Source organism: Phyllostomus hastatus, unplaced genomic scaffold (genome assembly GCF_019186645.2).
Source record: "Phyllostomus hastatus isolate PE091 unplaced genomic scaffold, TTU_PhHast_1.1 phas_contig_40, whole genome shotgun sequence".
NCBI classification, from domain to species: domain Eukaryota; kingdom Metazoa; phylum Chordata; class Mammalia; order Chiroptera; family Phyllostomidae; genus Phyllostomus; species Phyllostomus hastatus.
Window position 1 is genome coordinate 99,346,732 of NW_025333872.1, and position 14,510 is coordinate 99,361,241.

Sequence of the window (14,510 nt, forward strand, 5' to 3'; positions counted from 1 at the left end):
CGGAGGGGCTCAGAGGTGGTGTGGCCAGAGGAGCTGGTGGGTGAGCTCTTCCTGGTTTTCCGGGGGAGGTGACGGGCCTTGCAGCGGCCGTGGGTGGGGAGGTCAGGCGGCACTGACGAGAGGGGATGATGCCCTTCGGGGCCCGGCCCCTGGGCACACCGCTGCCGCCTGGCGGGGCTGATGCCTCGCACGTGCGCTTCCAGGGTGGAGCAGGGAGAGGTGACCTCGCGCCCCCACGGCGCCCCTGCACTGGGGTGTGTGGGAGTGTCCTTTTCCGGGGGTGTGCTGCGAAGCGCGGCACGCCGCGGCCGGAGAGAAGCTGGAGTGCAGCGTTGCACGTGTCCATCTGAGACCTGGGAGGCCTGGGAGGCCCGCTGGGGGGGTCCAGTAGAGAGGTTGGTTAGCAGGTGAGTGTGGCATTCAGGTGCGTGTGAGAGCCAGCGGTGAAGCTGGGGGCTGCTGGATGCTGCGGAGGAGATCACGCGGAGAACGCGCAGCACCTCTGGCAGACAGACGCCCTTCCTCCTGCTGAGGCCCAGCTCCGCTCCCAGCTGTCAGCCCTGGAGCCCGGGCCCTGCGCCTGGGTGGTCGGGGGCCCTGGGCGGCCCCTCCAGGCCTCAGCCCAGCGAGGGAGTGTGGCGGCCTCCAGTGTCCCGCGAGGGACCCTGGGGGGTGCGGATCAGCCTGCTCACCCCCTGTTGCGCGTGTGTGTGCTCCTGTCACTCGCGCCGTGTGTGCCCTTCCCTGTCTGGGCCGCAGCGCCGCCCCGTGTCTGTGGCTGCGATCGCCCCTCCCCTCCGTGCCGGCTGTGCTCTCTGGCCCAGGCCCCCTTCGCGGTTCCCTGAGGAGCGTGTGGCTCCGCGGCCCGGAGCCCGGACATTGTTTTGACGTCGGTTCGCCGACGCCCCTGCCCTCCGCGGTCCGTCTTATGAGATCCAGATGACTGGGGCCCGTCGTGCGCACGGGTTCCTCTCCGAAGCGCTGCTTCGGGAAGTCGAACATGCTGCTTCCTGCTCATCTGGGGGACAGCACGGCGCTTCCTGTTTGGGTTTTTAGAACACAAACAGTTCCGTCCCTTTTACTTTTCTGGCTCTTTTTAAAGTCTGATGAAGTACGAAGTGAACAGAAATCAGAGCTGACTGGTTACGTAACAGTCTGGATGTTGGTGTTGCTAAATGCCGTGTGCCGTCACTGTGTCCAGCGCGGGGCCGTGGTGACCCAGTCTCGCCCTCCCCACTGGGCGGGTGGCCGTGGCGGCGGCGCGAAGCGGGCCGTGGGCTCCAGCTGGAGAAGGGGCTGCCATCTGGCGTTGGAATGTGGTTCTCCGTCGTCGGGAGAGCGGGCCCGCTGGTGAGTGTCCTGGGGCCGTGGGGTGGGTGTTCCCGGGCCTGCCCCAGCTGCGATCTTGAAAGAATGTTTTTTCTTCCACTGTGACTTGTTTAAACCTGCCGCTAATGAACGCTCATGAAGCGGCCCTTTAACATGGCTTGTAATTATCACACACCCAGGTGTTTGTTGCTTTTCGTTTTAATGCTGCAAGTTCTTAAGGTTCATGCAAGTACAAGGCTCCTGTATGCTTTTCGTACGAGAAAAAAACAAATTTGGTCCTGCTGGTTATAATACAGTGAAAATTGCCTGACTCGACTGTAACTGCAGCCGTGTGATTTGCTGAGGGGTACGCAGGAATGCCCGTGCCCCAGCTGCGTTCTGGCTGCAGAAGGTGGTGGTCACTGCAGGCTTTCTCTGAAACCGTCTTTTCGGAGAGTAAGCAGAAGATGACAATTTAAAAAGTGCTTAGAATATTTTACTATTTTAGTTAAAAATAAGTGGCTGCTTCGGCAGTGTCTTAAAGGTAGTGTTAGTGTGTGCTTTTAGACTGCAGAACAATTGTAGTTTTCTGAGTTGGATTTACCAGCGTTTAGCTTAAAACACATAATCCACTGTCCCTGCCCTCAAAGCAGAGGGCACGGATTAGCACAGCACCCCCCCACACCCCAGGAGCGGGGCTGTGGTGCCACCTGCAGACCTGAGACACCCCCCCGCTTTGGGTCCTTGCCCATCCTAACTGTGGCCACGTGGGCAAGACCTCATCCGAAAACGGAGTCAGGAAATTCTTGGTTCCTTTGTAAAATCCATTCCCAAGTATGCCTTGTGATTGCGGAGTTGCTTTGTGGAAATTCCAGAAATAACTCTCCACTGAGTTGTGTAAAATGACCTAGTGCCCTGCATGAGTCTTGCTTATGAGTTTGAAAACAGTATTTTATATTTTTGTTCTAAAAGGACAATAATAAGTTGTATAAAAAGAAAACTTCTCTTTTTACGATACAGGCCTGAGTGCTTTGACTGACTGTGGGGTTCACTCACAGTGTTAAAGTCGGGGCGCCGGGTGTTCCTCCTCTGAAGCGGAGCCGTCGCCCTGCACGGTGGCCCTCTGGGGAGATGGCGCATCTGTGAGGCCCGTGAGGGAAGGGCACCTTCAGGCCAGCCAGACTCAGCTGAGGCTTGGGGTCGAGGCGCACCCCTGCCCAGGGCATCTCTGTGAGCTGCGGGCGGAAGCAGGGGGAGGGCTGTGGGGCCATGTACCTCAGCCTCTCCCCTTTGACTCCCAGGCCACTCTCAGAGTCTCAGGAGAGCTCTGTGCCTTCGCCCTGGTGACGTCCCCACCCGGCACATTTTGCACGGTTGTCAGGGGCCCCTGGGCCTCCTGCAGCCCATCTGTGGGACCCGACTTAAAACCACCCTGTCCAGCGCCTCTCATTGTTACGGAGAAGGGAAAGACTGATGTGGCGACGTGGTCTGTTTCGTAACTGGTGCCGAGAGTAAACAAGTGAGCAGAGCTGGGCCTGGAGCCCCATGCTTAGGGGAGTCAAGCTGCGACTTGCTCCCCGCGCCGCGTCTGTCGGGAGCACCTCCCACGCACCCTCGCGGGGCTGAGCATAGTGTGTGTCAGGAGTGAGTTTTAGCAGCGATGGTTTCAGAGTTACGGTCATTCCTACGGAGAAGAGCGCTTTACGATGTTTTCACACTTGGTTCCGAACTGTAACAGTGAGTGGATCAGAGCCAGGTGACCGACGGCGCCGTCTCAGAGCCTGAGAAAGGGACGTGGGCGGAGCTCCCTGCTGAGCGTCGAGCCTGGGGAGCTGTGGGTGTTTGGGGTCACCCCGCCGGCTTGCCGCCCCGGGGCCCCCGGCTGCCATCGGGACTGGGTCTCTGTGCCCAGCCGCCGCAGGGTGAGCTCCTGCTGCGCGGGTTGCGCGTCTGTCCTCTTCCTGCTGCTCTTTGTTTCTCGGGTTTGTGCTTGAGGACGTCTTCATGCTGCTACTCGTCTGGTACTCCTGCCCTCACTCGGAGCCTGCCCAGGGTATGCTGGGAGCCTGCGCGCCTCCCCGGGGGCCTCGCTGTGCGCTGTGCTGGAGCTGGCGGGGCCCGCACTCTGGAGTCTTCCCGAAAGGCACCTTGGGCGCATGAGAAACCCAAGACCCTCGGGTGGGCTGAGAGGTGCATTCCTTGTGGATGCCGGGGAATGGTCTGGAGCACAGCCTCTCGCGCCCTTGGGTTCGGGGCCCTTTTTCGTTAACTTGCACACCCTTCCTCCTGCCTGTTTGCTTCACCCTCCCTCCCCCACCCATTCTCCCTCGCCACCTCCCAGTCCCCCCACCCCAGGTCCCGCCTCACACCCCTTCCTTCCCTCTCAGAGGAAAGAAGAGCAGCTGCAACAGGCCCTGGGTGGTCAACACCGAGCTCATACACGCAGCGACCTTCATTACTGCGTCTCGGTTGCTTTTTTTGAGGGCAGGGGCCTCGTCTCTGCGTTCTTCCCGGGTGGTCTGAAACGGTGTTCCCTGGCGGTCTGAAACGGTGAAGGCCCACAGCGCCGGCAGCATGGTGCCCACCTGCCTGGGGACCCACACGCCAAAGCTGAGTTCAAGAGCAGAGCTGCGGCTCGGGACTCCAGAACTCCCGGTGCCTTTGAAATGTGCAGTTGCTTTCGACATGACGTTTCTGAGATGGGTTTTGATCTGTTACGTGAGGAATGGGTAATTTAGAATGGTCATGCTTATTTTCTAAATTTTACAAATAGTAAATACACTTAAATATACAGTAAGTTTTTCCAGCCCCAGTGTAGATACCTTTGGGCAAGTGATTTTTTAAATTTTTTAGCTTTAATACGTGTTTTTTATGTTGCGCCCACTGTGTTGTGTTCCTCTCCCTGGGCTTGGAGATCAGGGTGCACCGTGATGGCGTGTACTGTGTTGTGGTGAGGTCTTGTTTTCTACCCAGTGACCTGCAGAGTCGGGCGTTTACTGCTGGTCCTGTGGTGGTTGTAACACCGGCGTGAGAAGCCTGCCGCTTGGGAGCAGCGCCACCCGGGAGGAACCGGGCGTGCGGCCCGCACGGGCGCTCCACGGGCTCCCTCCGGCAGCCGCCTTTCAAGAACGGCAGCGGGGGGTTAGGTTTAATGTGATGTGTTGTGTTAGGCGTTGTGTCCAGAACGGTGTGGCTTCGGTGTGTAGTGGATGTGCGTTAATGAGGAAGTGTGGATTCTCCCTTCCACACTCCGTCTTTGGAGCCCGGGCCCGTTTCATACGGACGCGCGGTTCGCTCGGGAGGTGGGGCCCCACGGCTGCCCCGCCTGGCGGCGCGGCGCGGCCGGCAGCCTCTCGCCAGCGTCTGCGAAGCTGCGTCTGCCTCCCTGGCCGGCTTTGGTCAGCGCCCGCCTCGCTCCCGCTCCCGTTCCCGCTCCCGTGTGCGCTCTGGAGCGGCTGGCGAGAGGCGCCGGCGCGCAGCGGCGAGGAGTTGCCGTTGTTGTGGGCCCCTGTGTCCTCCGAGTCGGAGGAGGAGGAGGAGGAGGTGGTCGCCGTGGAATGAACTTGAGGGGTGTGCCCACGTAAGGAAGGAAGTAGAGACCAACAGACCCACTCTGGCAAATCACTTTAAGTTCAGTCCAGATTAGTCAGTGTGTGCGTTGTTAAAGATAACGATGTAAGTGGTTTACTGTTTCTGAAGTTAATTCGTTTCGTTTTATGCGTTATCTTGAGCGTCTCGAGTGTTCTGACTTGTATTCCGACGGAGCAGGGCAGGCAGCAAGGGAGCTGCGTGCCGCCGGGGAGTTAGAGCGGCTTGAAGGCGACGGTCTGCCGTGTGCCCGGCACGAGCCCACCGGTGCCCAGGCCGGGCGCTCTGTCCCCCCACTGGGGTGGACGCTCCAGGCCAAGGTTGCTGTGGCCAGACTGACCCACTGGGTCGCCCCTGCGTCGGTCGGGTGTGTGGTGCTCTGGGTCGAAAGCAGTTACCCACGTGGATCTGAGGCACAGCAGTGGTTCGACACGCCTTAGCATGCTTCCGTCTCCAGGCACTCGACCCGAGGTTCTGTCTTCCCAAACTAGTCACCAGGGGAGCTGCCAGGGCTCTGTACAGCAGGCACGTTTACAGTTGCTGGTGGCCAGTTCATAGCTCTGAGCTGTGCCCGGAGTACAGCTAGGGTTCGAGTGGTTGGGGGAGGGGCGGGCATCCGTCCCCACAGAGGCCCCTGGGCTGCAGAGAGGGCGGGTGTCCGTGGGAGGGGGAGGGGCCGCCTGGGGAAGTGGTGCCGCGGCAGACCGCGGGGGCGCGCCCGCCGCCGCCAGGAGTGTGTTTTAAACGTGGATTTCACGAGGCTTCGTCGGTGACCTGGGCAGCGCTCCTGCACCCTTTGCATCGAGGTCTCTGTCTCCCTGGGCCTCCTTTTGTGGCGAGTGAGGGCACTGCTCACGGGGGGGCGGACTTGGGGTTAAAGGAAACGGCTGTAACTGACGGCATAGATGAGTTTCCCTCGTGTGGAAAACAACACCCATGGCTTCTCCAGCGCTGGCCTTTCCCGTCACGCGTCACGGGACCACGTCACAGGTGTGTGTGGCCCTCTGAAGAGGGTGCGTCTGGGGCCAGAACCCCAAGTGCTCGGGGCTCCACCTTCGTGAACTGGCAGTTCTGCGGTGTTACCAGTGTTCTCTCACCTACTCCCACAATGGGTGTAGCAGCTGCTTCCTAACCCACGGATGTGTTCCCTGCAACTCGGACTTCCTCGTGATTAGGAATTGTTTTCAAAACGAGGAATCGACCCCGCTCTAGTAGCCTTATAAGGAAGCTGCTCTGGAAGGGCGTTGGGGAGGAGCCTTCTGCCCGAGCAGCTGGAACACAGGACACAGCAGCCGTTCAGAGGCAGCAAAGGAAGTCTGGTCTGACGTTGGGAAGGGGGTGACCGTGACCGGTAAGCCTGGGACTCGGGCGGCGAAGGGTCTGGGCGGACGCGGCCCGTCAGAAAGAGGTTTGGGTGGAGAGAGCCGGGGACGGGGCAGCCTCGGGGCCGTGAGGCCTGCGCTGGCTCCCGCCTGTGAGTTGTGGGGAGCTAGCACCTGGGCTTGGGTCCTGGGGGTGCGGTGTCTCCTGCAGGGGGCCGCCGCACAGTCACTGGCTGAGGGGGTAGGAAGGGGCGTCTCCCAAGGCAGGTCTGACCTCGGGTGATCAGCAGGTCAGTCATGAGGACAGGGTCCCCACTGTGCCAGAAGTTTTCTGAAATTCGTAAAACTTACACTGTCGACTTCCGTCTGAAGACATGGTGGTGGTGAAGCTGTCAGGTGTCTCTGTTACACGGTCAGTTTCACCTGAATGTTCCACGTAGTCTTATTAAATTTCATGCTGTGTGTAGTATAACAGATGACCTGTTTTAAAAGGTTTTAAGACTAAATGCTATTGAAATAGGGAGTCTGCCAAATTTAAGCTTATGTACTAAGCTGTCTGAAGTATAGAGTGATTAGGAAATAACAGAGCCTAGTAGCTCCCCTCGGGTGTGAGATCGCTGATACAAAAGAAGAGGTCAGACCGTACACAGTAACCCGGGGAAGCTGCAGCTGGCTGCGTGGGGAGCACAGCCCTCTTCCCGGAGCGGGAGCTGCAGCGGGAGAGCTCCCTGACAGGCGACAGAAGTGTGTGCACGGGGCTTCGGGGTGCGAAGGAGAAGGCAGGAGTATCGCTTCCATTCTCTTACAGCATTCCGTGGTTTTGTGGTTTTTTTAGAAGAGTTCTGTTGTTATAGTTTGTCCAAATGAAATTTTCTTCTTTATCAGTAGTGATCTTATACAGACATGGGGAGTGGAGGAAGGCTTGCTTTATTGGTTGTATTGTCTAAATCACAAGGAAGTGTTGCATTACCGAAGAGTGACTCTGTGTGCAGATGCGGGCGAGTGCCCGTCCACACTGAAACCAGACCCGCCGTCCCCGCGTGTCCCCCAGGCACACGCTCCCAGACCCCCAGCGGATGCCTGGGAGCGTGGACAGGGCCAGGCTCTGGGGGTTGTGTCGTTCCTAGACGTGCACGCCCACGATGAGGTTGAACCTATAAGGTGGGCGCAGGAGAGGTGGACAAGAGTAATAAAACGAAACAACATGCTGTAGTAAAAGTTACGTGAGTGTGGTCTCTCTTACACCAGTGTGATAGCAGCGCAGCTGTGCAGCGCCTGGTGGGTGGGCTGTGTTCACCTTGGAGGTGCTGGACAGAGGGGTGAGTCACCGCCCGGGGGGGTGGAGCGGGACGGCTGGAGGGCTCATGAACACGCTACTCAGAATGGCACACGTTCAAACTTCTTGTTGTTTATTTCTGGAATTTTCCATGGAGTACCCTGATCTGGTTAGCATGGGGAACTGAAACTGTGGACAGCGAAGCCGAAGGTAGGGGAGCTGCTGTACCCTGAAATTCAGCAAGCGTCGCTTTTATGCTGGCCACATAGGGAGCAGGAGGAGAAAGGGCGCTTTAGGAACCTGTTTTAACACTCTGGCCTCTAGGGCACTGGCTGTAAACTAGTGTCATTGTCGGGTTTGCAAGAAGAGAGGGCTTTTCAGTGCCCTGATTGGAATCAGTGCTTGACAGCTGTGGAGAAAACCACCCTAGAATGTACAGGCTCCGGGAGAGCAGGGCACTCGGTCTGAGTCTGTGGGTGTGTACGCAGCTTCAGACAGCACCGGTGCTCAGTGAGCCGGCGTGGGAGGGAGGGAGGGCTGCCGGTCCGACAGCTGAGTTGTTGCACGGAGCGGCCAGCCCCACGCTGCATAAAGTATAGGACGTGGTTTTTCATCATTTAATAGAGTCTGTATGCAGGGGCACCCACTTCAGCAAGTGGGCGCAGGGGGGGTGTCTGGAAGTGACTTCCCACAGTGCGTCTCAGCCCCTACCTTCCAGGAAACCCGGCATGGGCGGCTGTGAGGTCAGGTGGAAGATGTGTTTATTGCTCTCTGCTAACGGACATGATGAATTCAGTAAGTTGCCATTTACTAAATGCCTTCTGTGTGTTTTATATTGTGAAATAGCAGATTTACCAAAAAGTGCAAGGTTTGCCAACTCTCCAAATAAATATTTTGTTTTGTTTTGTTTTTTCGTTTTGTTTTGTTTTTTAAATTAGAGAAGCTGTCAGTGTCTTTTTTTTTAAGGTTTTATTTATTTATTTTTTTTAAGAGGGAAGGGAGGGAGAAAGAGAGAGCGAGAGAAACATCAATGTGCGGTTGCTGGGGATCATGGCCTGCAACTCAGGCATGTGCCCTGACTGGGAACCGAACCTGCGACACTTAGGTTCGCAGCCCGCACTCAATCCACTGAGCTACACCAGCCAGGGCTGTTTTGGTTTTTTTGTCTTTTAATTTGATGGTGAAGGAACCCAGGTGAGGACCCTCGTTTGCACTTGGCTGTCTCATTGTGTTGGAAGTGCTGTGTGGTTTCTGAGGGCGTCTCGTGGGCGTCTGGGTCCAGGCAGGCCCACAGCGTGGACTTGGGGAGAGAGGGTGCTGGGTGAGCAGGCCGGAGACCGGGGAGTTGCGCGTGTGACAGATGTTTCCAGGCTCACGGAGCAGCGGCGTGCTGGGGGCTGGGTGTCCCCGGAGGGGAGAGCCGGGTGCACCCTCTGCCACGCTCGCTGGCTCGCTGGTCAGACTCCTCTTCAAACCCGCACGGCCGCCTAATGGGAAAAAGGAGTTTTCAGGTGGAAATGAAGTAGTTTGAGCACTGCAGGTAACTGTTTCGGTGGGTCATCTGCGGAAGTCACCGTCTTCATGACTCTGTGGTGCCGCCTTCTGTTCCTGCTTTCGTGACACAGCGCCTCCCGGCCGCTGGCGCGGGCGTGCCCGGGAGACACGTCGCCACCGCAGGGAGTCGGCAGCGCGGGTCCGTGCGAGTGCCCACGCGTGACCTCGCTTCCTCTGGGCCCCGGTGGACAGTCCCGAGTGTGGGTTGTGGTTGCTGGCTGGGCAGCCCGAGCAGAACACCAGTCGTTCTCCGAAGCAGCGGTGTCTGTGTCTGACACTGGCCTCGCGGAAGCTCCTCGCACTCCGCGATGGGACGTGGGGGGGTTCCCGTGCGTGCAGTGTGGCCCGGGGCCTCTGGGTTTACTCACAGCCGCAGCGCCTGCCCCTGAGTGGGGTCCTGCAGAGTGCTCGCTGCGTAGTCTTCCCTCCCCGAAGTCCTTCTCGTTTGCCACGATACAGTGTTTCTTGTTTTACACCCTTAAGTAAGGGTGTAAGGGGTCTAGGTAAATATTGGTGCAAAGTGCTATGGTTGTTGCTTTTGTGTTAAAGTGATGAGTCCGTGGATCGTGAGAGTGGTTTTAGTTCGCTGACCATTGTGGCTGTGCACAGCCAGTCTTAAATGACCTATAACTTTCAGTCTGTTCAAGACTGGTCAATAATTGACTGATTTTTCAGCGGTAATTTTTCTTAAGTTGGAAACACAACAGACACATTTCCTGTTAGTCCCTTTGTGTTCACCGAGGAGAGTGCTGATCCTGTGGACAGCGTGTTTGCAGTTCCGATCCCCACGTGAGCGCAGGAACCGGGACTCGAGTCGTCGCGTCGCAGCCGCCGCGTGCGAGCGTGGTCCCCGCTGCGCTCCACCGAGGGGTCCTCGCCGAGTCTTCAGCGCGGCCTGTCTCCCTTGTTTCTGCACAGGGTGCCGGGCAGGACAAACTCGGGATCTACGTCAAGTCCGTGGTGAAAGGAGGTGCTGCGGACGTGGTTAGTACTCTCTCTCAAGACGCGACTCTGAGGCGTGCTGTCTCTAGCGCACGGCGGGGGGGCGCTCCGCTGTGTCTCTAGTTCCCAGACACTGTGCGCTGTCCACTGTGTACAGGCCGACGGGCGTGTCCTCACCTGGTTTTTCTCCCTCCCTCCCCCCTCACTGCCCACCTCGGACACGCTCTGCCTGGGCACGTGCGCAGGACGGACGGCTGGCGGCCGGGGACCAGCTGCTCAGTGTGGACGGGCGGAGCCTGGTGGGACTCTCTCAGGAAAGGTACCGTTTGTCTGCTCGCTTCAGGCTTCATGTGGACGTTTGTGGGGATATCTCACAGTGAGGTTTGGGATTGGGGGACGAGAGGAATTTGAAGGGCCGTGTCCCACTCCTCCCTGTGTGAGTGTGAAAGTGCGCGTGCCCTGGCACTTGTCGCGTGGGAGTGGCCCCTCACGGTGTCGGTGAGCGCCACCGCCACCCTGCGCTTCTCCTGCAGCCTTGGGCGGGTGTGGGGCTGTCCGGGAGGGGTGGCCGGGCAGGGGGTGGGGTTCTCAGCAGCAGCTGGGCCAGGCAGGGCCGAGGCTCCTGTGGGGACAGAGCAGGTGGCACACCTCGCTCTTCTTACCTCCGTGGCCCTCTCTTCCTAGGGCAGCGGAGCTCATGACAAGGACCAGCTCCGTGGTGACGCTGGAAGTAGCAAAACAAGGAGCCATCTACCACGGTCTCGCCACCCTGCTCAACCAGCCGTCCCCGATGATGCAGCGACGTGAGTGAGGCCTGCGTGGGGGGAACAGGGTGTCCGTCCTCTGACTGCTGCCAGCCAGGCATCACAGGGCCGGGCCCTGCCTCCCTGTCAGCGGGCACCCCGTGGGGTCGGGGCCGTCGAGTTCAGCCCCCCCGTTTCAAAGACCAGGAGGGCGAGGGTGCGACTCGCTGGAGCCGGGGCTCAGTGTGGCCCCGCCGCCACGACGGTGACGTGTCAGACCGCCTGTCCCCTCAGAGCCGCTGAGCCCCACTCCCACGGGCCCGGCTGCCTGCCGGGGGCTCCCACAGCCCCGGCGCAGGGGGGCACACTCTGTCAGCAGCAAGTGTGTGAGTGGGTTTCCCGTCTCCCTGCGGTTGGAATTCTCTGTGGGAGGACTATTTATGCACATGCGTAGTTACCGCAGTCCTGCAGGCGCTGACCTGGGACCTGATGATCGTGTCAGGGGAGTTCACCGTTGTAATAAGATGCACATTTATTTGAATAAAGTAGTTTATTGGTGGGAACCATAGTTTTGTAGCTACATCAAAAATCTCAGAATAAAAACCCATATAAACTTAGGACTTTGTAAAGAAATCACTTCAGAAACCACAGGAAAAACAGATTGTGACTCACGTCGGATTTTAAATCATCACGTACTTTCCATCTCAGTCCGCATGACCCGCCTGGCTCACGGGGCCCGACCGGAGCCTGGCCCGGGTGGAGCGCTCCCCTCCGGGGGTCACGTTCGGGGGCTTCAGGCCCGGACTCAGGTCTGCGTGGCGCAGGCGTCTGAGCACTCGGGCCTCCTGCTCGCGGGGCCCGACACCGGGCTGCGTCCAGGCTGCCTGGGCTCGGCCTGTCATTCCTTCTTTCACGGCGTGACACTCGGCACGCTGTCGTGTGAGTTCTGCCTGCACCGTCACCTCAGAGGCGAACCAGACGGGTTCAAGGAAGGAGAGGAAACTTAAAAGTCAGTAGTAAGTCAGGGCTACCGAGCGAGAGGCTGAGAAAACTGAAGAATGGGGATCACACGGCCCCATCACGTGTCGCCTCTGACCATGCCCACCCTGAGTGATAAACAAGTTCATGTAACTAAAAATGAGGGACTGATTTGTTTTCTGAGAAGTTACTTTAAAACGGGTTTGTAACTTCTGTTCTTTTAGTTTTGTTACTTAAAACAGGCCAGCTTGTGAGAAAGTAAGCTTTGAAAGAGTACCTCTTTCCATTAATGCCTGTTCAGTGTTGCTCTACTTGAAAACCTTTTAAGATTCTCTAGAAAGATTTCATTCTTATATGAAAATCATCTTATTTTCCACTAAAAGCAAATTTGCTTACGGAGTTTTAAATATCTGTAGACTTATCCTTCTTTTAGAAGTAACCCGGTGTCTAGAAAAGACCCTGGACATGTGGTGACTCCTGCTCACGCTGTGATTCCAGTGTCGGACCGCCGGGGCTCAGGCAAACCCCGACCGAAGAGCGAGGGCTTCGAGCTCTATCACAACTCGGCTCCGAACGGGTCCCCCGAGAGCCCCCCGCTGCCCTGGGCGGAGTACAGCGAGCCGAAGAAGCTGGCCGGCGACGACAGGCTGCTGAAGAACCGGGCTGACCACCGGTCCAGCCCCAACGTCGCGAGTAAGAGCGCCCCCGTGGCCCCTCCTCCCCCGCCCCAGGCCTGCGCGGCCAGAGGGGCGGGGCACTCAGGGGTGCTCCTGGGGAGCACGGAACCGCCGCTCACACGTGCGGGCCCCCTGGCCTGTTCTCCTGAGGCTGTGAGGGCAGGTGTCCTTGTAACGGGCGGTAGGAGCTGAGGAGGAAACCGTCTGGCTTGGTCCCTGCCCTGGGCAGGTGCACCAGCAGTGCCGCTGGCCAGGCCGTCGGCGACCAGCAGGAGTGCGAGTGTGCGGCCCACACGGGTTTGCCCCGCACCGGACACGGTCCGCAGCCCGTCCGTAGGAGGACCTCGTGGCTCTGGCTGTGACTGCTCAGGAGCTGGGGCGGGGGCGTGGGGAGCCCAGGCCCGCCCAGGCCTGGTGCCCCTCCCTGAGCCATCCGCCTCGCAGATGTGCGAAGGCGGGCGGCCCGCGGTGACTGCCCTCTGCACCCCTTGTTAGGCAGCGTCTTGCCACGGCAGGTGACATTTCTGTCCCCACTCTCCCCACCAGATCAGCCTCCGAGTCCTGGCGGGAAGAGTGCGTACGCCCCCGGAGCAGCCGCGAAGATAACGTCCGTCTCCACGGGAAACCTCTGCGCGGAGGTCTGAGCCCTGCGCCCACCTTCGCGTCTGAGCCCTTAGCTCCCCCCCTCAGAGCGCCTGGCCAGGCCCAGAGGCGCCACAGCTGGCCCTGTTCACAGCTTGGGGGGTTGGTTTTTCTGTTTTTAATAGGATAGGGAAAAGAGCTGTAGGTGAGCAAGTCTGGGCAAAGTAAAGTGTTTTCCATCATTTGCATTGTTTTTAGGATCAAAACACTTCTGACTTTTAACACGATTTTCAAATAGACGTAAGCTGTATTATAAAAGAGGTCACGAAAGTCTCGTTAGCCTGCTGTACGGACTGCAGAGCTCACCTGTCTGTCTTCCTCACGGTTCCCAGGAGCAGACGCCGCCCCCGCGGCCCGAGGCCTACCCCATCCCCACGCAGACCTACACCCGCGAGTACTTCACCTTCCCTGCTTCCAAGTCCCAGGACCGGGCAGCCCCGCCCCCTCCTCACAGCCAGTGGCCTGCCTACGAGGACGAGCCGCAGGGGCGCGTGGACAGCAGCCACCCCAGTGCCGCCATGCAGGTTAGGAGGGCGGGGTTTCCGTGCACAGTCCACCCCAGGCAGGCGGAGTGGCACCATCTCTGGGACACACCACGGTCTGTCCACCGGCCCTGCTGGTGGCGTTGCTCTCCTTGCCAGCTGTGTGGTTGGCTGAGGAGGAGGGGACAGATAGGCTAGGGTGCTGAACGTGGGGAAGGGCGTGGGGAAGGGCGCCTTGTCGCCTCGCTGTGTGAGGCAAGGCCAGTGATGGTGGTCACTGGGGCCCGTGGGCCGCTGCCTCTGGGAGTGAGCAACGGGAGCCGGGGAGCAGGTGGGGCTCCGCTTCCGCCCGGCGCCGCCCAGGCCCCGGGAACATGGTGGCCTCGGGTCCCTACTGTGACACTGCTGGCGTGGCCGGGGTACGAGGTGTGCGCGTCACACGGTAGAAAGAGCCGGGCCGTAGAGCGACAGAGCGGTCCCCCACTCCGGTGTGACCAGACCCTGGGCCCCCAGATGACACTGCAGCTGCCCAGACCGAGACGGCTCCATAGTGCAGGAGGGGCCCTGGAGCTGGAGCCCCCCAGAGGAGTGGGGGACGGCCGGTGGGGAGGGCAGCGGCCCCAGGGCGGGGGCGGGGGGCGGCGTTCCGGGCTTCGGAGGCAGCTGGCACGGCCTGGAGGGGCACCGTGGGGCAGGCTGAGGGTTCGCGTTCTGCCCCAGCCAGTGGAGAAGCCGGTGCGAGTCGTGGTCGTCGAGTGAGGGCACGTCGTCCGATGTGTTTTCCTTTTCAGAGGGGTGACGCGGTGTTGTGCTAGGGAGGAATGTAAACGTGTGCTCACGAGCAGGTCCCGTCTGCGCTGCACAGCAAGCACCTGTCCTGGGCCAGGGTCCTGAGTCCGCCAGTCCTGGGCCGGGGCGGGCAGAGGTGCTGGGAGTTGAGATGGGGTTGCACGTTGAGCCTAAGAGGACAACACGGCCAGGGGCTGGAGGAGGTTTAT

At 59.4% G+C, this 14,510-nt stretch overlaps 1 protein-coding gene across 19 annotated transcripts in view; it reads left to right on the top strand.

Moving 5' to 3' along the window:
- AFDN (afadin, adherens junction formation factor) overlaps positions 1-14,510 on the top strand; it is a 103,513-nt gene that overhangs the window by 70,294 nt on the left and 18,709 nt on the right. For all 19 annotated transcript variants that reach the window (XM_045843619.1, XM_045843623.1, XM_045843629.1 and 16 more), the window contains 6 exons: positions 9,967-10,032; positions 10,236-10,309; positions 10,675-10,793; positions 12,210-12,404; positions 12,935-13,026; positions 13,363-13,554. In XM_045843619.1, the coding sequence (XP_045699575.1) occupies positions 9,967-10,032; positions 10,236-10,309; positions 10,675-10,793; positions 12,210-12,404; positions 12,935-13,026; positions 13,363-13,554 (738 nt within the window). The remainder of the gene's footprint in view (positions 1-9,966; positions 10,033-10,235; positions 10,310-10,674; positions 10,794-12,209; positions 12,405-12,934; positions 13,027-13,362; positions 13,555-14,510) is intronic.